This window comes from Coregonus clupeaformis, chromosome 18 (genome assembly GCF_020615455.1).
Source record: "Coregonus clupeaformis isolate EN_2021a chromosome 18, ASM2061545v1, whole genome shotgun sequence".
NCBI classification, from domain to species: domain Eukaryota; kingdom Metazoa; phylum Chordata; class Actinopteri; order Salmoniformes; family Salmonidae; genus Coregonus; species Coregonus clupeaformis.
Window position 1 is genome coordinate 18,846,324 of NC_059209.1, and position 25,198 is coordinate 18,871,521.

At 42.7% G+C, this 25,198-nt stretch overlaps 1 protein-coding gene across 2 annotated transcripts; it reads right to left on the reverse strand.

Moving 5' to 3' along the window:
• Positions 1-76: 76 nt before the first annotated feature.
• Positions 77-25,067, reverse strand: LOC121551366 (protein shortage in chiasmata 1 ortholog). 2 transcript variants are annotated; one of them, XM_041863985.2, is made up of 29 exons: positions 24,983-25,067; positions 17,875-17,950; positions 17,411-17,540; positions 17,081-17,171; positions 16,713-16,915; positions 16,285-16,447; positions 15,969-16,074; positions 14,895-15,036; positions 13,034-13,150; positions 12,730-12,859; positions 12,369-12,463; positions 11,890-12,159; positions 11,733-11,762; positions 11,020-11,565; positions 10,689-10,865; positions 8,389-8,565; positions 8,023-8,115; positions 7,717-7,898; positions 7,462-7,534; positions 7,056-7,125; positions 6,779-6,957; positions 6,392-6,497; positions 6,176-6,287; positions 5,736-5,851; positions 5,566-5,653; positions 5,328-5,459; positions 1,831-1,980; positions 532-1,381; positions 77-365 (listed from the first exon to the last, which is right to left on the reverse strand). In XM_041863985.2, coding segments are annotated over exons 1-29 (4,692 nt in total). In that variant the 5' UTR covers positions 24,985-25,067; the 3' UTR covers positions 77-279. The 2 variants fall into 2 exon arrangements, with proteins under 2 accessions (XP_041719919.2, XP_041719920.2); XM_041863986.2 differs by lacking the exons at positions 16,713-16,915; positions 17,081-17,171.
• Between the last annotated feature and the right edge of the window lie 131 nt (positions 25,068-25,198).

Below are 25,198 nucleotides of genomic sequence, written 5' to 3' on the forward strand. Positions count from 1 at the left end.
AAAATGTTTTCACTTTGTCATTATGAGGTATTGTGTGTAGATGGGTGACAAACAAAATAAATGTAATTAATTTTGAATTCAGGCTGTAACAACAAAATGTGGAATAAGTCAAGGGGTATGAATACCTTCTGAAGGCACTGTACCTATATTTCTTACATACCAAATATCCCTAGTTGTAGACAGGGCAAGGGACTGACAGGATGCTATCCTTGTAAATTCTAAGAGTTGTCTGTTCATTTTTCAGGCCAATCTTAACATTTCGCCACTTCATGAGACATTTTAGAAAAACCTTAGTCTTGTCTGTCCATCACTTCGGCCTGGCACCTTCTCATAACTGAGCTTTCCCCTCTTCAATGGCGTTACAACTGGGGGAAAATAAGAAATAAGAGAAAAAATACATGAAAACAGGACAAAATAATCTCCTAATTGCTCACATTTACATCAATAATTATGTTCTTTTCACACTTCAGGCTATATTGGAACTTTCCCAAACCACTAAAGGACTCTAAACATGTTACTCTCAGTCTTCACCTGTGCCAACCATCTCTGGGCCTTCTGCTCTCCTCTTCCTCTCCATCCCCGTTCTGTAACTGGTCCCATAGTCAGGTGACACACTCATGTCTCTCCTCCACTGGGCAGTGCTGTAGGGGCTGCCACTGCTACTGCCCCCCCATGACAGAGCTCCTCTATGCGAGGCCAGGCTGGGGTAGTGGCTGACATCAGGGTAGTGCTGCTGGTCACTGTACCCTACTGTAGAGAACGAGTACATCTGGTTGTCGGAGTACGCTGGTCTCTGTGTGTTTGTGCTGTAGCTGAATGAGGATGAGAGGCCTGTCTGAAATTGATTTTCTGGCACGTAGTCTCTGGGGGAGCCACAGGTCTCCTGGTGTAGGGGTGCACTGCCTGTCCACTCCTCTGCTCCTCTTCCTCTATTCCAGCCTACAAACTTCACCTCATCACTCTCCTCCTCAACCTCCCATGGGTTGTGGCTCCAGGTGTGCTGAAAAGGGGCCTGCTGGAAGCCGAAGGAGGGACTCAAGTCCACCTGGATGTCTGCACTGTCCTCCTTGGTCATGACAGAGCTTTCTTCATAGAAGTTCCCAGCTACACTCTCAGCACTGGGGGAGCCAGCAAGGGAGCAGTTGGGGTTTAATGGTTCTGGGTCGTGGTGTGTGTGTGGAGCGCAGTGTGGGTGAGGGTTGCAGTCGGAGTGTGGGTTGCGGCTTGTATGAGGGTCGGTGTGGGTGTATTGGTTGTCTCTGCTTGTGGCCCTAGGCTCAGTGGGGCTATTGTGGTCTTTCTGATGCGTCAAGTCAGTGTGAGACTCTGGAGAGGAGGTAGCTGCAGTCAGCTTGTACAGAGATGTTGTGTCACTGAAGAGCTGAAATAATAATAATAATAATAATAATAATAATTAGTCATTTAGCAGACGCTCTTATCCAGAGCGACTTACAGGAGCAATTAGGGTTAAGTGCCTTGCTCAAGGGCACATCGACAGATTTTTCACCTAGTCGGCTCGGGGATTAGAACCAGCGACCTTTCGGTTACTGGCACAACGCTCTTAACCACTAAGCTACCTGCCGAAAGGTAATTACTTCAAGTTTGTATTATCAATATAGCACCATCACAGAGTTTGGCTGATAAAACGTAACTGAAGACAAAGTTCGTAATGATGAGGATGCAGCTGCTCCATAGCATATGGAAAACGCATACATCTACATTGTAATATACAAAGAAGTAATATACAACCCCATATTTTCTTCCCAATGAAGGCAAGGTGTATGACAAGACTAGGAAACTCAAGTGAAAGGAGATGGCTGGCCAGGTCACCTTGATGACTTTGTGAGGGACCTCAGGGAGCAGCTCCTGCAGCTGGGAGAGGGAGGCCCCCAGGAGCCAGTGGAGAGAGGAGCCCCTACTCAACATCAGCTGGGCCACCAGAGGGTTCACACAGGGGAACCCTAGCAGGCACCTCTCCTCCTAGGGGGAAGACATAGGGGAAGAGCAGCCGGTGAGACCAAATAAACAAACACGTACACACATGCATGCATGCACAAAGACACACACACACACACACACACACACACACACATACATGCAAATACACAAACACACACGCAAACACAAACATATTCACACACATACACATGCGCACAAACACCATCCACTGGGACAACTAATTATCTCTGTGTAAACTGTATGGTTCCATCATTAATTAACTAAATAATGACACTGGCACAATTATACAGCACTCTGAAATTAACTACATTAATTTGGTATTTTCTTAGGGTCCCCATTAGCTGTTGTGAAAGCAGCAGCTACTCTTCCTGGGGTCCACACAAAACATGAAACATTACATAATACAGAACATTAATAGACAAGAACAGCTCAAGGACAGAACTACATCCATTTAAAAACGGCACACGTAGCCTACATATCAATACATACACACAAACTATCTAGGTCAAATAGGGGAGAGGCGTTGTGCAGTGAGGTGTTGCTTTATCTGTTTTTTTAAATCAGGTTTGCTGTTCATTTGAGCAATATGAGATGGAAGGGAGTCCCATGCAATAATGGCTCTATATAATACTGTACGCTTTCTTGAATTTGTTCTGGATTTGGGGACTGTGAAAAGACACCTGGTGGCATGTCTGGTGGAGTAAGTGTGTGTGTCAGAGCTGTGTGTAAATTGGCTATGCAAACAATTTTGAATTTTCAACACAATGTTTCTTATAAAAAGAAGAAGTGATGCAGTCAGTCTCTACTCAACTCTTAGCCAAGAGAGACTGGCATGAATAGTATTTATATTAGCCCTCTGATTACAATGAAGAGCAAGACGTGCCACTCTGTTCTGGGCCAGCTGCAGCTTAACTAGGTCTTTCCTTGCAGCACTCGACCACACGACTGGACAATATTCAAGATAAGACAAAACTAGCCTGCAGAACTTGCTTTTTGGAGTGCTGTGTCATAAAAGCAGAGCATATTTTTATTACGGACAGACCTCTCCCCATCTTTACAACCATTGAATCTATATGTTTTGACCATGACAGTTTACAATCTAAGGTAACACAAAGTAATTTAGTCTCCTCAACTTGTTCAACAGCCACACCATTCATTACTAGATTCAGCTGAGGTCTAGAACCTAGGGAATTATTTGTACCAAATACAATGCTCTTAGTTTTAGAGATGTTCAGTACCAGTTTATTACTGGCCACCCATTCCAAAACAGACTGCAACTCTTTGTTAAGGGTTTCAGTGACTTCATTAGCTGTGGTTGCTGATGCGTATATGGTTGAATCATCAGCATACCTGGACACACATGCTTTGTTTAATGCCAGTGGCAGGTCATTGGTAAAAATAGAGAAGAGTAGAGGGTCTAGAGAGCTGCCCTGCGGTACACCACACTTTACATGTTTGACATTAGAGAAGCTTCCATTAAAGAAAACCCTCTGAGTTATATTAGATAGATAGCTCTGAATCCACGATATGGCAGAGGTTGAAAAGCCATAACACATAAGTTCTCAACAACAGGTTATGGTCAATAATGTCAAAGGCTGCACTGAAATCTAACAGTACAGGTACCATAATCTTCTTATTATCCATTTATTTCAACCAATCATCAAACATTTGTGTCAGTGCAGTTATGCCCTTCTCTATAAGCATGCTGAAAGTCTGTTAATTTGTTTAAAGAGAAATAGCATTGTATTTGGTCAAACAATGTTTTCCAACATCCTCAGTAGCGTTCCATCTAAGTTGTCAATGCCAGAAGGTTTGTCATTATTGATTGATACAAGAAATCCACCTCTCCCACACTAACTTTTCTGTTCTAAAATTCTAACTTGCAATGCTTTTCTTTCATTATTTGTATTTTTATGCACGAGTACGATGGCTCACTGTTCATTGTTGGCATTTCCTGCCAAAGTTTGCCCACTTTGCCAATTAAGTAATCATTAAAATAATTGCCAACATCAAATGATTTTGTGCTGAATAAGCCATCTGATTCGATGAAAGGTGTGAGTTGAATTTGTCTTTCTGCCCATAATTTCATTTCAAGTTTTTTTTCCATCATTCTTTATATAATTGATCTTGGCTTCATAATACAGTTTCTTATTCTTTTGTTGAGTTTAGTCACATAATTTCTAAATTTTCAGTCAGATGTGCAGCCAGACGTATTAGCCATTCCTTTTGCCCCATCTCTTTCAACCATACAATGTTTAAATTCCTCATCGCCAAAAGCCATGTGGGAGACTCCACAAACATATGGAAGAAGGTACTCTGGTCAGATTAGACTAAAATTGAGCTTTTTGGCCATCAAGGAAAACGCTATGTCTGGCGCAAACCCAACACCTATCATCACCCCGAGAAGCATGGTGGTGGCAGCATCATGCTGTGGGGATGTTTTTTTTTAATAAAACGTAAATGTAACGTTTTTCCATCGGCAGGGACTGGGAAACTGGTCAGAATTGAAGGAATGATGGATGGCGCTAAATATAGGGAAATTCTTGAGGGAAACCTGTTTCAGTCTTCCAGAGATTTGAGACTGGGATGGAGGTTCACCTTCCAGCAGGACAATGACCCTAAGCATACTGCTAAAGCAACACTTGAGTGGTTTAAGGGGAAACATTTAAATGTCTTGGAATGGCCTAGTTAAAGCCCAGACCTCAATCCAATTGAGAATCTGTGGTATGACTTAAAGATTGCTGTACACCAGCGGAACCCATCCAACTTGAAAGAGCTGGAGCAGTTTTGCCTTGAAGAATGGGCAAAAATCCCACTGGCTAGATGTGCCAAGTTTATAGAGACATACCTCAAGAGACTTGCAGCTGTAATTGCTGCAAAAGGTGGCTCTACAAAGTATTGACTTTGGGAGGGTGAATAGTTATGCACGCTCAAGTTTTCTGTTTTTTTGTGTTATTCCTTGTTTGTTTCAAAAGAAAAAAATATTTTGCATCTTCAAAGTGGTAGGCATGTTGTGTAAATCAAATGATACAAACCCCCCAAAAAATCCATTTTAATTCCAGGTTGTAAGGCAACAAAATAGGAAAAATGCCAAGGGGGGTGAATACTTTCGCAAGCCACTGTAGCCATTATATTGTGATCACTGCATCCAATGGGTACGGATACAGCTTTAGAACAAAGTTCTACAGTATTAGTAAAAATGTAATCAATACATGTGGATGATCTTGTTCCTCTAGTGTTTGTAAACACCCTGGTAGGTTGATTAATAACCTGAAACAGATTATGATAATAGCAGTGGAGAGGATGAAAATACCACATGCTACTGAGATAAAAGTCACTTTGGTAAGACTACAGTAGTTACTCGTCACCTCTGAGGGCATCACAGAAAGCCATTCTCTGTCCAGGTAGCTGGAAGGATCTCTCTCACTGGACAGCAGTGTATGGAAGGCTATCTGGCAGATCCATTTGGCAATGTCCACAACTTCTGATACAATTAGCACCTGGTATTGAGAGAAATAAGTCAGCAAAAAAAAAGCATTCATAGAAATGTTGGATCAGACTTGCATGGTTTATTTTGATTTTGAAGAGAGCTAAAATGTATTTTACCTTGACATCCAGGCCCTCAGTCTTGAGGCCAAACAGCACCAGAGAGGAGTAGACCAACACCAGGTTGTTGAAGCCCTCACTGGTCAACCTACACCCACAGAGACAACCACAAAGACAATTCAAAAATGTAATCTGTGGGAAATGTGTGTGTGTTTGTGATGGGTACTAACCCTGAGTCCTGCTGGCAGTGAAGGATGAGCCAGCAGCAGCTGTACTGCAGAGACAGAGCAGTCAGTCTAATCACTAGACTCTCACAGGCCCGCTCCTGACACAGCTCCTCCTGCTCCTGGTGATGGGGGAGACCAGAGCAAAGAACACATATGCACAGTTTGTGTTGAATGTCTTAACCTACATTTCTTCTAGATATGAGACAGAAACAGAATAGAAAAGTGTTATCAACTGGGGAAATTATGTGGTATTCTACACTGTAATAATAGGATAGGGAGGTAACTGTATGAAGGGAAAAGGCCATGGGCATACAGTACATTTTTGTGAAGAGACATCCTTCTGAAGAACATTTATTGGGACACAACTAAACAAAGGATAAGATCCTTCTAAAGACAGACAGAGCAAGGCACTCTCCTCACTGAGACTGGCTAGGAGGACCTACTTGAATGATGACTGCAGTGCTCTCGTCTACTGTAATCACAGCATAGTGGTGAGTCCCTCCAAGCATCTGTAAGGACTGAGAGTGGCTCCTCTCCAATACAGTCATATTATACCTGCAACAAAGAGACACATCCTCAAACCTACTCCAAAAATAAGGCCAATAAAGTCAACTGATTTCAGAAGTGACTTCAAATGATTCAGTGGGAAGAAGACTCACGTTGACTCCAGTATCTGAAGCAACAGAGGACAGCTGAGCAGCCCCTCAGTCACAAACAACACAAAGGGGACACTCTGCTCCAGGGACCAAGACTCAGGGTCACTAACTGTTGGATTAATAAAAACAGACACGCAAGGACACACAAATGGAAATTGGTGAAAGGAGAATTGATTATTATAGTGCCTCTACATCTGCATTGCTTGCTCTCTGGCATTTTAGGCTCGGTTTCTGTATAAGCACTTTGTGACAACTGCTTGCTGTTGTAAAAAGGGCTCTATAAATACATTTGATTATCATAATTGATTGATCCTTTCAGAATTTAATGAGAAATGGCCAAGAAGCAATTAACACCATTTCAAAGATCTTCCTGCAGAGTTCAATACAAACCAGAGGAATTAGATATTCTGGTCTGGAAGGTAATGTGTGTGATGTTCCTCTCTGTGCAGACAGCAGCCCAGGGGGAGTGTTCTGTGTGGCCGTACTCCACCACCAGGGAGAAACAGTGCCAGGGGAAGTCTGCTCCCATGTGCTGACTACACACCACCACACAGCAGCTATGCTGCAGGCTGGGAGAAGGGAGAAGGCATGACAGTACAATTTCTCAATAAGAGTTCCTATAAACAAAATAAAGATGTATAAATAGAGTGTTTTGGGAGATACACACCTATCTAGCACTTTCGCACCCTCCAGCTTACTTCTACTTTCCTCAGGACATACTGCAGCTACAGCCTCACCTGGGACACACACACACACACACACACACACACACACACACACACACACACACACACACACACACACACACACACACACACACACACACACACACACACACACACACACACACACACACACACACACACACACACACACACTCAGATAGGGTGGGGCTGATTACTAAAGTAATCTTGCATAATACTATTGAATAAAAACACAACCGAGAGCAAGTGTAAGATAAATGCACCGCAACAGGCCATGTCTACTTGAATTGGCATTACTGAGTAATACAAACTAGACAATATTAGATCAAGTTTGTTGAGAGAAGCTATAAAGCTATAAAGTTTCCTTACCTGTGACTTGGCTCAGGCCTTTAATGAGCATAGCTCTGGCACAGTCCAAGTCCACTGTTATTATCACCAGAACCTACAATAGAAAACAGAATTACCTCTGAAATATATCAATAGTGATGACCTTCACCACATAGTATGGTTTGTGGTGAAGTTCACATACTGTAAATCCTACTGTGCCTTTTAGCTGTCATGTTGAATGAATTGCAACATTTCTTTTTCATATCCATATGCATTTTGATAGGAAAGAAAACTCACGTTGGAGTTTTGGACCCCATTGCTCTTGCTCTGCACCCATGTGGTCAGCTGTTCCTGCAGTGCCAGTATCTTAGGGTTGTGCTCTTGTTTTTTCTGACTGAGGTACAGCACAATCTCCAGCTTTCTCACCAACCTGTCCAGATTCTGCCCCGCGCAGGCCTCTGTGGCCTTGGACAGGTACTCTGTTACAGGACCAAAAGAGGGGAGTTCCAGATGCATAGAGGACAAAACCGTGGTTTCGATCAATTAAAAGCATTGTGGAATAGCAGTGTGCTGGAGTTTAATGTTCAACTCATGTATACTGACCCACTGCAGTGCTGAGGTCACACTTGAAGAGCAGGTCCTTCACTGTCACAAGGACATGTATCAGTGCCACATGGTCATACAGAGCCTCTGGGTCTGCAATACAACATCAAACAACTTATGCTATATGTCAGGCAATAAAATGGGACGTTCAGATTCAATTACTAGGGTGCAGTATATTATTACCTTAATTTTAATTACTTTAATACTTTCAATCGTGGCTTAAACATGCTTTGTCAGATCAGAAATCTACTAAACAAATGGAAAGTCAATGAAGTACACGCCAGATTAAGCCAACACAAATATACACCAGTGTCCAAGCACGATGGGTGCCTGACTGGTTGTGTTTGGTAAATGTGTGTGTCTCACCCTGGCCCTGTCGAATGCTGAGCTCCTTCTCCTGCTGTTTCAGTAGGAAGCGTGTGTGGTCCGGGTACAGGGTGCTGAAGTCTCCACAGGCTGAGTTAGTCAGCCCCAGCTCCCTGGCTCTGGACAGGCAGGGCAGGACAAATGCCTGCAGCTCTCTGTACGCCCAGAACTGACTCTCTGCAGGAGCACAGAGGGAGAGAGGGAGGTGAGACGGCTGTAACTGTGCTCAGAATTGGACATGTGCCACAGATAGCAGGTTAATGTTTATTGGGATGAATCTTGTCCTGGAGGCAGAACTACGTGATTTCCACTAGATTGGCGAGCTGCAAAGTCAAAATTTACTATATATCGTAATAATTCATGAAATTGCCTTAATTTAAGGTTAGGGCTAGGTATAAGGTTAGCAGTGTGGTTAAGGTTAGGTTTTTAAAAAGATTGTATGACTTTGTGGCTGTGCCAGCTAGTGACTACCCTGCAGAGCTGCCTCCAGTATATGAGTCATCCCAATAAATGCCAACCTGCTCATGGTTAGGGGACAATGGAATCAGGGGTACATTTTTCACAGCATTGTCTGCATTTGGTTATCAATATACTGTAGCTATATACAGTGGGGAGAACAAGTATTTGATACACTGCCGATTTTGCAGGTTTTCCTACTTACAAAGCATGTAGAGGTCTGTAATTTTTATCACAGGTACACTTCAACTGTGAGAGACGGAATCTAAAACAAAAATCCAGAAAATCACATTGTATGATTTTTAAGTTATTAATTTGCATTTTATTGCATGACATAAGCATTTGATACATCAGAAAAGTAGAACTTAATATTTGGTACAGAAACCTTTGTTTGCAATTACAGAGATCATACGTTTCCTGTAGGTCTTGACCAGGTTTGCACACACTGCAGCAGGGATTTTGGCCCACTCCTCCATACAGACCTTCTCCAGATCCTTCAGGTTTCGGGGCTGTCGCTGGGCAATACGGACTTTCAGCTCCCTCCAAAGATTTTCTATTGGGTTCAGGTCTGGAGACTGGCCACTCCAGGACCTTGAGATGCTTCTTACGGAGCCACTCCTTAGTTAACCTGGCTGTGTGTTTCGGGTCGTTGTCATGCTGGAAGACCCAGCCACGACCCATCTTCAATGCTCTTACTGAGGGAAGGAGGTTGTTGGCCAAGATCTCGCGATACATGGCCCCATCCATCCTCCCCTCAATACGGTGCAGTCGTCCTGTCCCCTTTGCAGAAAAGCATCCCCAAATAATGATGTTTCCACCTCCATGCTTCACGGTTGGGATGGTGTTCTTGGGGTTGTACTCATCCTTCTTCTTCCTCCAAACACGGCGAGTGGAGTTTAGACCAAAAAGCTCTATTTTTGTCTCATCAGACCACATGACCTTCTCCCATTCCTCCTCTGGATCATCCAGATGGTCATTGGCAAACTTCAGACGGGCCTGGACATGCGCTGGCTTGAGCAGGGGGACCTTGCGTGCGCTGCAGGATTTTCATCCATGACGGCGTAGTGTGTTACTAATGGTTTTCTTTGAGACTGTGGTCCCAGCTCTCTTCAGGTCATTGACCAGGTCCTGCCGTGTAGTTCTGGCCTGATCCCCCACCTTCCTCATGATCATTGATGCCCCACGAGGTGTGATCTTGCATGGAGCCCCAGACCGAGGGTGATTGACCGTCATCTTGAACTTCTTCCATTTTCTAATAATTGCGCCAACAGTTGTTGCCTTATCACCAAGGTGCTTGCCTATTGTCCTGTAGCCCATCCCAGCCTTGTGCAGGTCTACAATTGTATCCCTGATGTCCTTACACAGCTCTCTGGTCTTGGCCATTGTGGAGAGGTTGGAGTCTGTTTGATTGAGTGTGTGGACAGGTGTCTTTTATACAGGTAAAGAGTTCAAACAGGTGCAGTTAATACAGGTAATGAGTGGAGAACAGGAGGGCTTCTTAAAGAAAAACTAACAGGTCTGTGAGAGCCGGAATTCTTACTGGTTTGTAGGTGATCAAATACTTATGTCATGCAGTAAAATGCAAATTAATTACTTAAAAATCATACAATGTGATTTTCTGGATTTTTGTTTTAGATTCCGTCTCTCACAGTTGAAGTGTACCTATGATAAAAATTACAGACCTCTACATGCTTTGTAAGTAGGAAAACCTGCAAAATCGGCAGTGTATCAAATACTTGTTCTCCCCACTGTACATATTTAGTAAAAGTATTTAGCTATTGATATAGGTGAACATATTTAATAGGATTATTTAGTTAAATGTGTACTACAACACTGCACTGTACCTGTGGCTTGGACATGTATGACATTGCTGTTATGTCTGTCCTCGGGGACAGGCTGAATGATTGCCTCAGGGGCTCTGATGTCATTTCCTGTGACTGCATAGGCAACAGGCTTGACATCTAAGCCAGGCCTCATTTCTGTCGTAGGTGGCTGTGGTGTCTGCTGCTCCACCTGTGGCACTGAAAATCACTTACTGACTTATTTAATGTGTTCAATGCGATGAGGGCCTAAAATAACCTCACAAACCCATGTTGTTGTGAATACTGCTTGTCATGGTGAATTGCCATGAACATGGACAGTAAAATATCATATTGTATCTACATAATACTCTACCTGGGGTGCTTGTATGGTTCTGAGGCGACACAGAGACGTAGGTTATCTGTTGGGACCTTAACATCATGAAAGTGGACAGAGGGTCTAAGTCCTTCTGAGATTTAGCCACTGGGAGACTCATGTGACTGTCTCTCACACCGGGTCTGGGGGTTGGGAGTTTGGATACATTAGCTCTCTGGTCAGGTAAACCCTCCTCCTTCTTCTGAGGTCTAACTGCATGGTCAAATTTCTCCAGGTAAGTAGTGGTGGTAGCCTGTGCTGCTGAGATGGCCATACTCCCAGCTATCTCTTTCTCACGAGAAGTGGAAACAGCCTGCGTTGAAAAGACCACATTCCCAGATCTCTCTTTCTCTTTGGAAGAAATAGATGCTTGGGCTGTGAGGGCCACATTCCCAGTTCTCTCTTTCTCCTGGGAAGTGGCAACAGCCTTTGCTGAAACGACTGTATTCCCAGCTCTCTCGCTCTCCTGATGATATGGCACAACCATGGGTGTTGCATTCTTCAGGATAGACTTGACTTTTATCTCACTTGGTGGGCCTGACAACTCTGGGGACAGAGAGAGCGAGATCCAGAACTTTGCTGCAGCCATATTATACATATTATACACATTTTCAATGTTTTTTTGAGGTACTGTGGAAGATAGCAGCAGCAAGGTGCTTATTATATTATATGGTAATAAACTGATTCATATATCGGCCTGATATTACACTTACTAGAGTCATCTACAGATTCACTCAGTATATCTGTAAAACAAGATAACACAACATCCTCAATAAGTTTCACACTTTGAAAGAATTTACAAAGTTATCTAGACAGGTAGCTAGCAATACTGCAGCGGGACAATATGTTTTATAGATCAGTCAAACTCACTGTCCATCTGGCAGGGTGATAGTAGTGTGAAGTCCTCTATCTTACTGCTCAATGTCTCCATAAGGTGGGGTTGCTCCGAGATCATCATACTCTCAGTGAAGTCAGAGGAAACATTCCCATTCATCCCTGTCAGTCCTGGTGAGCTGGTTCCCAGAAGTGATAGTTCCATTCCTTCATCGAGTCTCACAGAGTTGTCCCGACCAATCCCTAATAACTTCAAGGCTTTGGTCAAAGGCTGGAACTGCACAACAGATTCCGACTTCTGGGGCTCTGTTAGCATTTAGCAGAGAGAGGAATATGTACTTTTAGTAATGCAATGCTGCTAATAATGCAATGTGCAAACTGCAGCATGAATGCAGGCAAAGGAAGTGTGACAGAGGGAACTTAGGTAACTGTGAACTGGTAAGAGTGCATATTGTAATTTGTGATAAGTCTTGTTATGTCTCACACCTCATACAACTACAGTACTATGCTCTTACCTGCCAAAAGAAAGCCAAGCACCAAGTCAGGGTGCTTCTCTGCCCTCCAAAGTGCCTGTTCCATCTCCTCCTGATCTTTCTCAGACACTAAATAACTACAAGGAAATCACCGGCACCATGAGACCCTGCATCACTTAGTGGCACGCTTACATAGCCATATATAGAGATATGATGTACTGTGTATATGGGGCAGCACACTTAGTGATGAAATCTCAGAACAAACAACATTGCAGGTTGCTATATCCTGTATCCTGATATAAGTAGCCACATCTGTAGTGGTAGAACATGCCAAGGAATGTACCCCAGCTATGAAAAATGCATGGTATTATCTCTCTAGTCTTACCCCCAAGAGGTGACTTACTATCTGTAGAGTGGAGAGATCTGCTCAGCTGGGAGTTGGGAGGAGGCCAGACAGAGCTGGGTCAGGCTGGGCTTGGGAGAGGGGGTGAGGGGTAGGTCCATCTCCATCTGAGTAGGCAACACCAAGTGATCTGATAGGAGGGGGGGGGGTGGAAATTCTAATAATTCACACATTGATTTGGTTATACCGTATGTCAATAATACATTGTACAGTGTATGTAGCCATTCTGTTGATTTATTGATTATTGACACATAATGAGAATCTACAGTAAAGTGAAATCTACAGTAAAGCGATAGTTTTGTACCTGATGACTTGAGATCCAGCAGGATTTCATTAATCTCACAGTGAGAGTCATCGACTGGCAGCCGTGGCACTTCAAACTGGGATATGTCCACTGACTCCAGTGCATCTGAGGGAGTTGCTGAAATAAATAATATAAAAAACTGGTTGTTATTGGTAAGGATAATTTCTTCTCAATGACTTAAATGGCTAAAGGTTAAATAAACAAATGACACAGGACTTTGCGATTAGCCTCAATCACAGTCATTCTACATTGTAAATGTTGTTCCTAGATATACACTGCTCAAAAAAATAAAGGGAACACTTAAACAACACAATGTAAATCCAAGTCAATCACACTTCTGTGAAATCAAACTGTCCACTTAGGAAGCAACACTGATTGACAATACATTTCACATGCTGTTGTGCAAATGGAATAGACAACTGGTGGAAATTATAGGCAATTAGCAAGACACCCCCAATAAAGGACTGGTTTTGCAGGTGGTGACCACAGACCACTTCTCAGTTCCTATGCTTCCTGGCTGATGTTTTGGTCACTTTTGAATGCTGGCGGTGCTTTCACTCTAGTGGTAGCATGAGTCTACAACCCACACAAGTGGCTCAGGTAGTGCAGCTCATCCAGGATGGCACATCAATGCGAGCTGTGGCAAGAAGGTTTGCTGTGTCTGTCAGCGTAGTGTCCAGAGCATGGAGGCGCTACCAGGAGACAGGCCAGTCCATCAGGAGACGTGGAGGAGGCCGTAGGAGGGCAACAACCCAGCAGCAGGACTGCTACCTCCGCCTTTGTGCAAGGAGGAGCAGGCGGAGCACTGCCAGAGCCCTGCAAAATGACCTCCAGCAGGCCACAAATGTGCATGTGTCTGCTCAAACGGTCAGAAACAGACTCCATGAGGGTGGTATGAGGGCCCGACGTCCACAGGTGGGGGTTGTGCTTACAGCCCAAAGCCGTGCAGGACGTTTGGCATTTGCCAGAGAACACCAAGATTGGCAAATTCACCACTGGCGCCCTGTGCTCTTCACAGATGAAAGCAGGTTCACACTGAGCACATGTGACAGACGTGACAGAGTCTGGAGACGACGTGGAGAACGTTCTGCTGCCTGCAACATCCTCCAGCATGACCGGTTTGGCGGTGGGTCAGTCATGGTGTGGGGTGGCATTTCTTTGGGGGGCCGCACAGCCCTCCATGTGCTCGCCAGAGGTAGCCTGACTGCCATTAGGTACCGAGATGAGATCCTCAGACCCCTTGTGAGACCATATGCTGGTCGCGGTTGGCCCTGGGTTCCTCCTAATGCAAGACAATGCTAGACCTCATGTGGCTGGAGTGTGTCAGCAGTTCCTGCAAGAGGAAGGCATTGATGCTATGGACTGGCCCCGCCCGTTCCCCAGACCTGAATCCAATTGAGCACATCTGGGACATCATGTCTCGCTCCATCCACCAACGCCACGTTGCACCACAGACTGTCCAGGAGTTGGCGGATGCTTTAGTCCAGGTCTGGGAGGAGATCCCTCAGGAGACAATCCGCCACCTCATCAGGAGCATGCCCAGGCATTGTAGGGAGGTCATACAGGCACGTGGAGGCCACACACACTACTGAGCCTCATTTTGACTTGTTTTAAGGACATTACATCAAAGTTGGATCAGCCTGTAGTGTGGTTTTCCACTTTAATTTTGAGGGTGACTCCAAATCCAGACCTCCATGGGTTGATACATTTGATTTTCATTGATAAGTGTGTGATTTTGTTGTCAGCACATTCAACTATGTAAAGAAAAAAGTATTTAATAACATTATTTCATTCATTCAGATCTAGAATGTGTTATTTTAGTGTTCCCTTAATTTTTTGGAGCAGTGTAGTTATCCCCCACCTTTAGTGAGCATATCCAGGCAAGAGGTTTGGTCCTCTATCAATTCTGGTACAACATTCAATAGTTTATGAATATTTGAAAAAGGGATGCAATCTTCCATCTTGAGTGTGCAGGTGTCCATTTCAACAGGTAACATCAGAGACTATAAGAAAGGAATAACATTGTATAAATTATTCAATCTGGTAACTATTTGCTAAACAGATTTGTTATATAATCTTCCTCCTCTGTGTCATTTATTATCCCCTCTTCATTCTCTATGATTGTATTTGTACTAAGATTTTTTGGGACAAACCTTGAGCATTTCCTTTTTTTAGATCAACTGGTGCTAGGGTTCAGCTTGATGGTAAGGATGTATTACTTTTATTTCATCATCAGGATTTAGATCAGAACAAAGTATACATAATGAATCCCTATTATGTATGGTAAATACTTTATACATAAATGCAAGTCGGCTAAAGAAAAGCCAAGATTCGTACTTTTTAAATTGAACCTGAAAATTACTTTAAAATGCTGCATGAATAAATAAAAAATTATAAAGCAAAGCGAACCCAAAATGCCTGTGAAGCCTTATGTATTTTTGTTTAAAGATGCACTATGCAGAAACCGCTCCACCATTTCCTGGTTGCTAAAATTCTAATAGTTTGCTTAATTTCAGTTTATGTAACAAAACAAGCAGTCATTGTGTAGAGTATCATTGTACCATCTAAACCGCTGTGAAATATATTTTACTTTCAGCTTTGTACACCAGCTTCAAACAGCTGAAAATACAATATTTGTGATTATGGAAAAGACGCAAAAACTAAACTTAAGAACGGGAAGCATAAAAATTGTGCACATAGAACAGATCTACCGCTTCTTAGACTTAATGAGAATGAAAGATCTATAACTCACATTTCTTTGTGAATTTGGTCGGGTCGCCCAAAAAGTTACATATTGTAGCTTTAAATGTGTATACCCTATGTATAAAGATTGTCTTTGTTTTATATACTGTGTTGCAAAGTATGACTATATTTTGTTATATTTATATTATAATAAAACATTAAAATAATAATAATACAAATACAAATAAATGACCTCTTCATTCAACAACGACTCGTTGCTAAAGTCCTCGTCAGTGTTTGAACAGGTTTTGGAGCTTTCCGTCTCTGCATCAAGGGGTACCTCATAGGCCGCAGAGTGCCTGAAAGCCCAATTGACATGAAATAGTTTACAAAACAAAAACAGATAATTCAGTAACATTACACAACACAGACAATTGTATATTACCACCATGAGTTATTGAAATCTAATTAATGAATTTAAAATTATCTATGAGGATTTTTTTGATTAGTTAATTGAATTTCAATTCCCTTCCAGAGTTCACTGAAATGACCCCAATCCTGTTGCCTACCTGAATATAGCTTCCTCTGACAGGATGCCTCCAGTGGAGCTGAAAAGAGGGTCTGACACAGGCAGGTTCCTCAGTCTGGATAACTTGGCTTTCAAGGAGGGCAGATGTTTCCTGAACTGTGGCAAGTGATCAACAAACAGAACCTCCTCCGGCATGACAAGATCTGAGAGGAAAATACAGGTTTGGTTATATCAGCACATGTCCACATAGATATTTTGCGACTTGTTTCTTTTAACTTACCTCTATTGACATAGACACAGCTTATAGTAGATACCTTAGGACAGGATATCTCTGGATATGTAATGTTTGGGTGCACAATTCAAAATAATTCAAGGTATTTTCCTCTTTATCGTTATTCATCCAATAACAGGGGTGTCTGATACACAGATTAGGAATATTATAATTGAAGCATTATGTTATGAACTGACCATCATGCAGATGTCTTGGGCTCATTTTCTCTCCTGTGCTCTTGCTAAAGGATTCATTACAGACAAAGTGTCCCTTGTCCTTCCTAGCCTCTCTCAGGAGCCACGCTGCTTCATCTCTATCTAAATCAAGCTGAGAGTTGGGGTTGGAGCTCGGTATCACCTCCAGAAGATCCACTCTCACCTGGTTCAGACTAACATTCAGCCTGAAAAATTACATCATGATGAGAAAACCCTGTCAAATGTAGCGCATACAATCCTTCAGTAACTTCTCAGGTGTAAACTGAACTTTAAGCATTTGGTTTGTCTTTAAACACACATACTGTAGGTATACAGTAGCCTATATACATGTTTTCAAATTAAGTGTTTACTTTTCAAGAGAGTATGTTGGTTGTCCTTTAATCCCCAAGTCATCTAGTACAGATCCACTGACAAACAGTTTGCAGTTGGAAATCACATTTCCTGTCAAAACAAGGAATAGGAAAAACTTGTCTATGAGTCCTTATCTAACCACTGCTGATGCAATAATGTGAATGGTTAGACTCCTTCCTATAGATAATCATGATCATACAAATCTGTGTTGAGCCATATACATTGAAAACATTTACATCTACATTGAAAAACCTTGGAATAGGGCCAACTGCTGGGTAGTCGGGTAGATTTGGGCAGATGATGTAAATAAAAAGAGAAACTCATCACACCTCTGCTCCATGGTTTCCTGTAGGTGACCTCAGGGGGGTTACCAGTGTGAGGGTAGAGGTCACTGCTGCCCAGATGGTAGGGCATCGGCAGGGCAAACCAGTTCATGGTCAACTTGAGACTAGTAGAAGCCTTTAGATTGAGACAACAATGCAATGTAACATCAGACCAAGGTTCAAATAAACCAATTTTATACGACAGGGCATAGTAAACTACTTTTTCTAGCATGGCTGCGGTCATAGGTACGAGGCAAAGCCGAGAAAATACCTTGAATAAATCATTTCAAATACTTTAGCTGTGCTCAGTTGAGTTTGCCTCTTGCAATGGAACCAATAAAAAACAAAAACAGGTTTGGTAACAATATAAAACACTAATTTATGTTTACTAGAAAGAATAAACAGGGGATAAATCATTGGCTAACACACAGGCTTCAGATTGAGGGTAAAGTAGTAAGTAGTCAACTCACCTCAGAAGAATAGTCGAGAGCTCTATATTTGACTGCTGAGAAAATATGACTTGAGAAAGAGCACCCATCTTCAGACCTGGAGGAGGACAAACAAAAGTAGAACAAGGCTGGAGAGTCAAGATCTGAGTAGCACTTGTTGTGCAGAATTTTAATAACTCTAATACATTGATCATATTAGAGAAACAGACTTAAATGATGGATATTGGTCCTGTAACGCTAACATACTGTATTTGCATGACTTATTAGCCTATAGTATTGTGTGAGATGGTGACATGTGAGCCAGTTGCTGCATGAACATAAGCACACAAACTAACACAGGTATTTGGACTCTGTGTCAGATGCAACAGATTGTAAATAAAAAATATTTTTTTAAAATGTATCACTACTTAAGAGAAGATAATTCCGTCAGCCCAGGTTCGATTGAGTTTCAAATATTTTCAAACAATAAATTATTAATCTGAGCAAAATAGAGTATTATGTATCATGCATGGCTCCTCATCGTATTTTGTCTTGAAACATTTGCATTTGTTTGACTTGTGAAATACACTCCAACTCAGAGATCAAGAGAAATGTACTTTTGACAGCCATTTTATTTTAAAAGAAGGTACACAATGCGTACATACGTATATTTGAAGAATGTATTTGGCTTCATGTCGTCGACATCCAATGAAAATGTCTGATGGTAATCCTTGAGAACTCAGTTAGGGACACAGTAGGAAGCAACGTGGGTGGTGTGCCGGCTGTAACGAATTTTACACCTACAGTATAATGTGATTTAAATCACATTTCAGAGACCGGAAATAACTGACCACTATTTTGATTTCATGTCCACAGATACTCCCAAGTGCATTTTTCAGACGACCCTGACTACAACCAAAGAGGAGATGAACACCACTGAGAATTAACACCCTGGAGTCTCTAACCTCTCCTATAGCAACTTAACAAGACTACTCTTCAATTAATATTTACAGTGCATTCGGAAAGTATTCAGACAAATTGACCTTTTCCACATTTAGTTAGGTTACAGCCTTATTAAAAAATTTATTAAATTAAACATTTCCCCGCATCAATCTACACACAATACCCCATAATGACAAAGCGAAAACAGGTTTTCATATATTTTTGCACATTTATCAAAAATAAAAAAACAGAAATACCTTATTTACATAAGGATTCAGACCCTTTGCTATGAGACTCGAAATTGAGCTCAGGTGCATCCTGTTTCCATTGATCATCCTTGAGATGTGTCACGAATACCACCGAGGCTGCTCCTTCTCCTTGCTCGGGCAGGCTTCGGCGGTCGTCGTCCCCGGAGTACTAGCTGCTACCGCTTGATGTTCTCGATGTTTGTTTGGTCTTGTCTAGTTGTGCACCTGTTTCGTCTTCTGTATTGATTATGTCACCTATAAGTTACCCTTTGGTTTTGTTTGCAGTTGTGTGTTATTGTCCGCCTGTCGTTTGTCTAGGTTCGGTATATTTTGTGCATGATTGTATTTTACGCGTTGCGCGTCGTCTTTCGCCTCCTGTGTTTACGAGGCCATTTATTTTGTATTTGTTCATTGAGTCTCAGTAAAGTCGTTTTGACTTATCCGCTGTGTCCTGCGCCTGACTTCACCACCACATCCACAAGTGTACCGTGACAAGATGTTTCTACAACTTGATTGGAGTCCACCTGGGGTAAATTCAATTGATTGGACATGATTTGGAAAGGCACACACCTGTCTATATAAGATCCCACAGTTGACAGTGCATGTCAGAGCAAAAACCAAGCCATGAGGTCGAAGGAATTGTCCGTAGAGCTCTGAGACAGGATTGTGTTGAGGCACAGATTTGGGGAAGGGTACCAAAACATGTCTGCAGCATTGAAGGGCTCCAAGAACACAGTGGCCTCCATCATTCTTAAATGGAAGAAGTTTGGAACCACCAAGACTCTTCTAAACTGAGCAATCGGGGGAGAAGGGCCTTGGTCAGGGAGGTGACCAAGAACCTGATGGTCACTCTGACAGAGCTCCAGAGTTTTTCTGTGAAGATGGGAGAATCTTCCAGAAGGACAACCATCTCTGCAGCACTCAGGCACTTATGGTAGAGTGGCCAGACGGAAGCCACTCCTCAGTAAAAGGCACATGACAGACCACTTGGAGTTTGCCAAAAGGCATCTAAAGACTCTCAGACCATGAGAAACAAGATTCTCTGGTCTGATGAAACCAAGATTGAACTCTTTGGCCTGAATGCAAAGCGTCACGTCTGGAGGAAACCTGGCACCATCCTTACGGTGAAGCATGGTGGTGGCAGCATCATGCTGTGGGGATGTTTTTCAGCGAAAGGGACTGGGAGACTAGTCAGGATCGAGGGAAAGATGAACGGAGCAAAGTACAGAGAGATCCTTGATGTAAACCTGCTCCAGAGCGCTCAGGACCTCAGACTGGGGCGAAGGTTCACCTTCCAACAGGACATCAACCCTAAGCACACAGCCAAGAGAACGCAGCAGTGGCTTCAGGACAAGTCTTTGAATGTCCTTGAGTGGCCCAGCCAGAACCTGGACTTGAACCCAATCGAACATCTCTGGAGAGACCTGAAATTAGCTGTGCAGCGATGCTCCCCATCCAACCTGACAGAGCTTGAGAGGATCTGCAGAAAATAATGGGAGAAACTCCCCAAATACAGGTGTGCCAAGCATGTAGCTTCTTACCCAAGCAGACTTGAGGCTGTAATCGCTGCCAAAGGTGCTTCAACAAAGTACTGAGTAAAGGGTCTGAATACTTATGTAAATGTGATATTTCCGTTTTAATTTTTTAATACATTTGCAAAAATCGAAACTTGTTTTTGCTTTGTCATTATGGGGAATTGGGTGTAGATTGAGGGGAAAACATAATTTAATCAATTTTAAAATAAGGCTGTAATGTAACAAAATGTGGAATACTTTCCGAATGCACTGTATACTGTTTGTCAAGTCTCCTTCTTTGTAGTTGGCCTTCCTGTTAACGATTGGGTGGTGTGGCTGATTTTGACTGGCTCTGGGTTGGCTGCAGAGATCTTCATCCTGAAGTTGAGCATGACTGAGATCCTCCACTGCATAGATAAACAATACAACCATAATGGGGGTTAACATCCCTCTTGGAAAAGTGGCAGCCTTCATGTGGAGTTTTATCTGGATTGGTTGTCCCCTGTTCCAGTGCTGTGTCTGTGCGGAGTACTACCTGGTGGTGGTCCACCCTGTGGATTTCTTAAAGTTCAGACCCCTTAGATACAGGGTGTGGTGTAGTGGTTTGGTTTGTAGTTGTGGTTAATTCTGTGGTCTTTGAAATCTTCTACTATGGGATCTTCGTCTTGTTCCTGATTCCTTTTGGTTATGTTGTTGTGCTGCCTCTCAGTTCTCAGGGCTCTTAAACAGCCCGGGCCCGGGGAAGGAGCGAGGAAGGCGGGAAATAACATGAAGGCCTTTAGGATCATTTTGACTCTCATGACTACCATCTGTGGCAGTAAACGATATCCCATTACTAGTTGTTGTCATCAATCAAATATAGCGGAATTGTTCCCGGTGTTTGCATCAACGGGGTCCAAGAGATGCCCATTGAGGTGGACACTACCCCTCCTCTATTATCCTTGTCAGTTGCTAAAATCACAAAAACACGTAGCCTATTTTCACACATGGACACGCGCACACACACAAACATAGGTGTTCAGGCTGTGGGTGGATTTGCTTAATAGACGCATCAGTCCTTTCAGTCAGACAGATGTAAATCTGACACTCCTCACAGGAGAGACGTTTCCACACCACAGGTCTGACCCAATTTGGGTTGTTAATGCAACAGTCTGGGATTAGAAAAACAACAAACTGGCCACCCTGACATTGGTATACAGCTGACAGTCTATGACATCCACATGATAATTTCAAACACAATTGGATGAGCAATGTATAGCTCTATTCATTGGTTTGTTTATATTTTTTGTTTGTAAACAATGGAGTAATAAAACACATACTTTGTGTTAGGATAGGGTATGACAGTTGTGCTAACCTCAAATGTAGCTATGTTAGCCTATATTCTTAGAGAATTAAACTATTGAACAGATTCCCAGACTGTAGCTTTAAAATCCTGATATTAGGCTAGACCAGGGGTTCTCAAATTGGGGTCTGCAGGGGGTCCGCAGTCAGACTTCAAAATAAAAATACATGAATAATGAATATTACTAACAGATTAAACAACTTTTGGCCAAAGGATCTGTGGAATAAGTTGAAAGTGTGTAATACAATACAATGAAATATTATCTTCTTAACCCTGGGCACCATGGGCCTGGGAGGCTCACAGGGATATTGGTATGCACAGCACTCCACCAATTATACATTTTTCAACTCAAAACATCAATGCACTGTAATTTATGCTTTGAAACTGTAAAGTTTTCTCTCTGCCTCATGGCAAAATGTGTAGAATTGTAGCATATTAGCATTAAAGCGGCAACAACCGAAAATCTGTGCCCCATGAAAAAAAAAGTAGAATTGCAGAAACTGCAATATACAGGGGGTACCGGTACCAAGTCAATGTGCAAGGGGCACCGGTTAGTCGAGGTAATATGTACATGTAGGTAGAGTTATTAAAGTGACTATGCATAGATAATAAACAGAGAGTAGCAGCTGCGTAAAGGGGGGGCAATGCAAATAGTCTGGGTAGCCATTTTATTAGATCTTCAGGAGTCTTAAGGCTTGGGGGTAGAAGCTGTTTAGAAGCCTCTTGGAACTAGACCTGGTGCTCCGGTACCGCTTGCCGTGCGGTAGCAGAGAACAGTGCATGTCTAGGGTGGCTGGAGTCTTTGACAATTTTTAGGGCCTTCCTTTGACACCGCCTGGTATAGAGGTCCTGGATGGCAGGAAGCTTGGCCCCAGTGATGTACTGGGCCGTACGCACTACCCTTTGTAGTGCCTTGCGGTCGGAGGCAAAGCAGTTGCCATACCAGGCAGTGATGCAACCAGTCAGGATGCTCTCGATGGTGCAGCTGTAGAACCTTTTGAGGATCTGAGGACCCATGCCAAACCTTTTCAGTCTCCTTTGGGGAATAGGTTTTGTTGTGCCCTCTTCACGACTGTCTTGGTGTGCTTGGACCATGTTAGTTTGTTGGTGATGTGGACACCAAGGAACTTGAAGCTCTCAACCTGCTCCACTACAGCCCCGTCGATGAGAATGGGGGCGTGCTCGGTCCACTTATTTTTCCTGTAGTCCACAATCATCTCCTTTGTCTTGATCACATTGAGGGAAAGGTTGTTGTCCTGGCACCACACGGCCAGGTCTCTGGAACGGTCATCCAACTCGGAATTGTACATCCGGAACGCGGGCCTCTTTCTAGAGCTACGACCTGAAGATCACTGACGTCATCATGATTTGACCTTGTTTTTTTCAGAGTTCCCAATTGTCTTGAAAGCAAAGTTTGATGACAACGTTTGCCCACGAAGGACCATCGCACCACCTTCCTGTTCAAGTGAGCACAGCACAACAAGGTGAGTTCAAAAATGTCTTGTATGCTGCTGCATAAATGATGCAATATGCCAGGGAGACATGTATACTGTAGCTAAGAAAGTAATACTAAGTGTATGTTGTGTAGTAAGCAGCTGTTAGTAGCCCATGTGCCTCACCCCAATAACTTGGTCTATTTTCCACTCTTAATTTCGCCTACTGTTCTGACTTGGTGGTGCACATGTAGCCTATAACCTGTTTTAGATAAATGTAATCATCGAATATTGTAAGAGATTTCATTGTCTTCTTATATGCCCCCTTTATTTATCCTACGGTTCTGACTTGGTGTACAGGGAGAACACTGTAAGAACGGCCCATGTTCTGAATTCTGTTGCTGTACATTTCAAAAGTGCTGAACAAATCGTTATATTGACTACGTCCATCCTAGCTCGCTCATTGTCTTAATCGAAATTACGGATTCTCTTATCTGCTTGTCGTCCCCTTATGCCATAGTTTGTACATCTAGAGCATGGCGCTTGCAACGCCAGGGTTGTGGGTTCGTTTCCCACGGGGGGCCAGTATGAAAATGTATGCATTCACTAACTGTAAGTCACTCTGGATAAGTGTCTGCTAAATGACTAAAATGTAAATGTTTAAGCAAGTCAGCCATATCAGCTATGTTTTTGTTAAAGGCAGTAAATGAGGCTGAATGAACTGTTTCGCCCACCAGACAAGGCTCCGCTGATAGCCAGGTGTAGCAGTATTAAGGTGTTGGGACTGCTGTTGGGACTCTGCGTTTGGGACAGCTTTATGTAGGCCCTAACAGGTTGTGGGCACCGTTTGTCACCGTTATAGTGCAATTAATGTATTGTTTAGTGTTGTAGTGGCTTTCCTGGCATGCATCCCACTTTTTTTTTTTTTGCCCCACCAAGATTTACATGCTAAAATCACCACTGATTATGAGGAGGTCCCTGATGAATTTGCTATCACAAAATGGGATCCCCACCCCAAAATAATTTGAGAACCCCTGGACTAGGCTATGTTGTTCTGTTAGCTAATAGTTTATTTTAGCTGTAAATTAGCTTCACCTTGTGATTCATTTTAGTTAGTACACCCTGTTGAAGAGAAACTCCTCTGATATAGGCCTCTGATATAGGCCTAAGTAGCTAGCGCTTGGCCGATACTGTACTGTATTTTCTACAATACATTACCCAGGGCCTAAATAAACTTACTGTATGATTTTTAGCCATGTGTTTTTGTTGCAAAGAGAGATTAACTATATTCTCATAGGTGGATTGTGTTATACAAAACCAATGTCTTCGTTGTAATACAAATTAGGACTAATTTATTTATCTACTATTCTCATTAAGTACATTAAGAGAGACATTACAAGGATTCTGTTAGCTAACTCTTTTTAAATATCGACATTCGCTCTCTAGTATGATTTTGGATAGCTAAAGCCAACCAGGCCAATGTCGGCTAGCTAGCTAACGTTAGCTACCTTCACTGCCCAAACAAATCAAATGTGGGTTAGCTAAGCTAGCAAGCTCTGGACATGGAAGCAAGCTCTCTAAAAAATAACAGGAAGACAGTTGTATATGACCAATCATACATTTTTGTTCAATACTTATAGCTAGCTAGCTACGTTATTATATGACACTTACATGGCGGCGCCAATGACCTCCCTTCATCTAAAAACGAATGAAAGAACAACCTCTTCTTTACTTCAGTCTCACCTTTCGATGCCCTCACGACCTTCACTTGACAGAAAATCGTGACGTCACGAGTCAGACCTTCTCCCAGTATCTCGGTTTCCACTAGATAATGCAACCACAAAGTCAGATTCCTCAGCCACAAAGTCAAAATTGGCTACATAAATT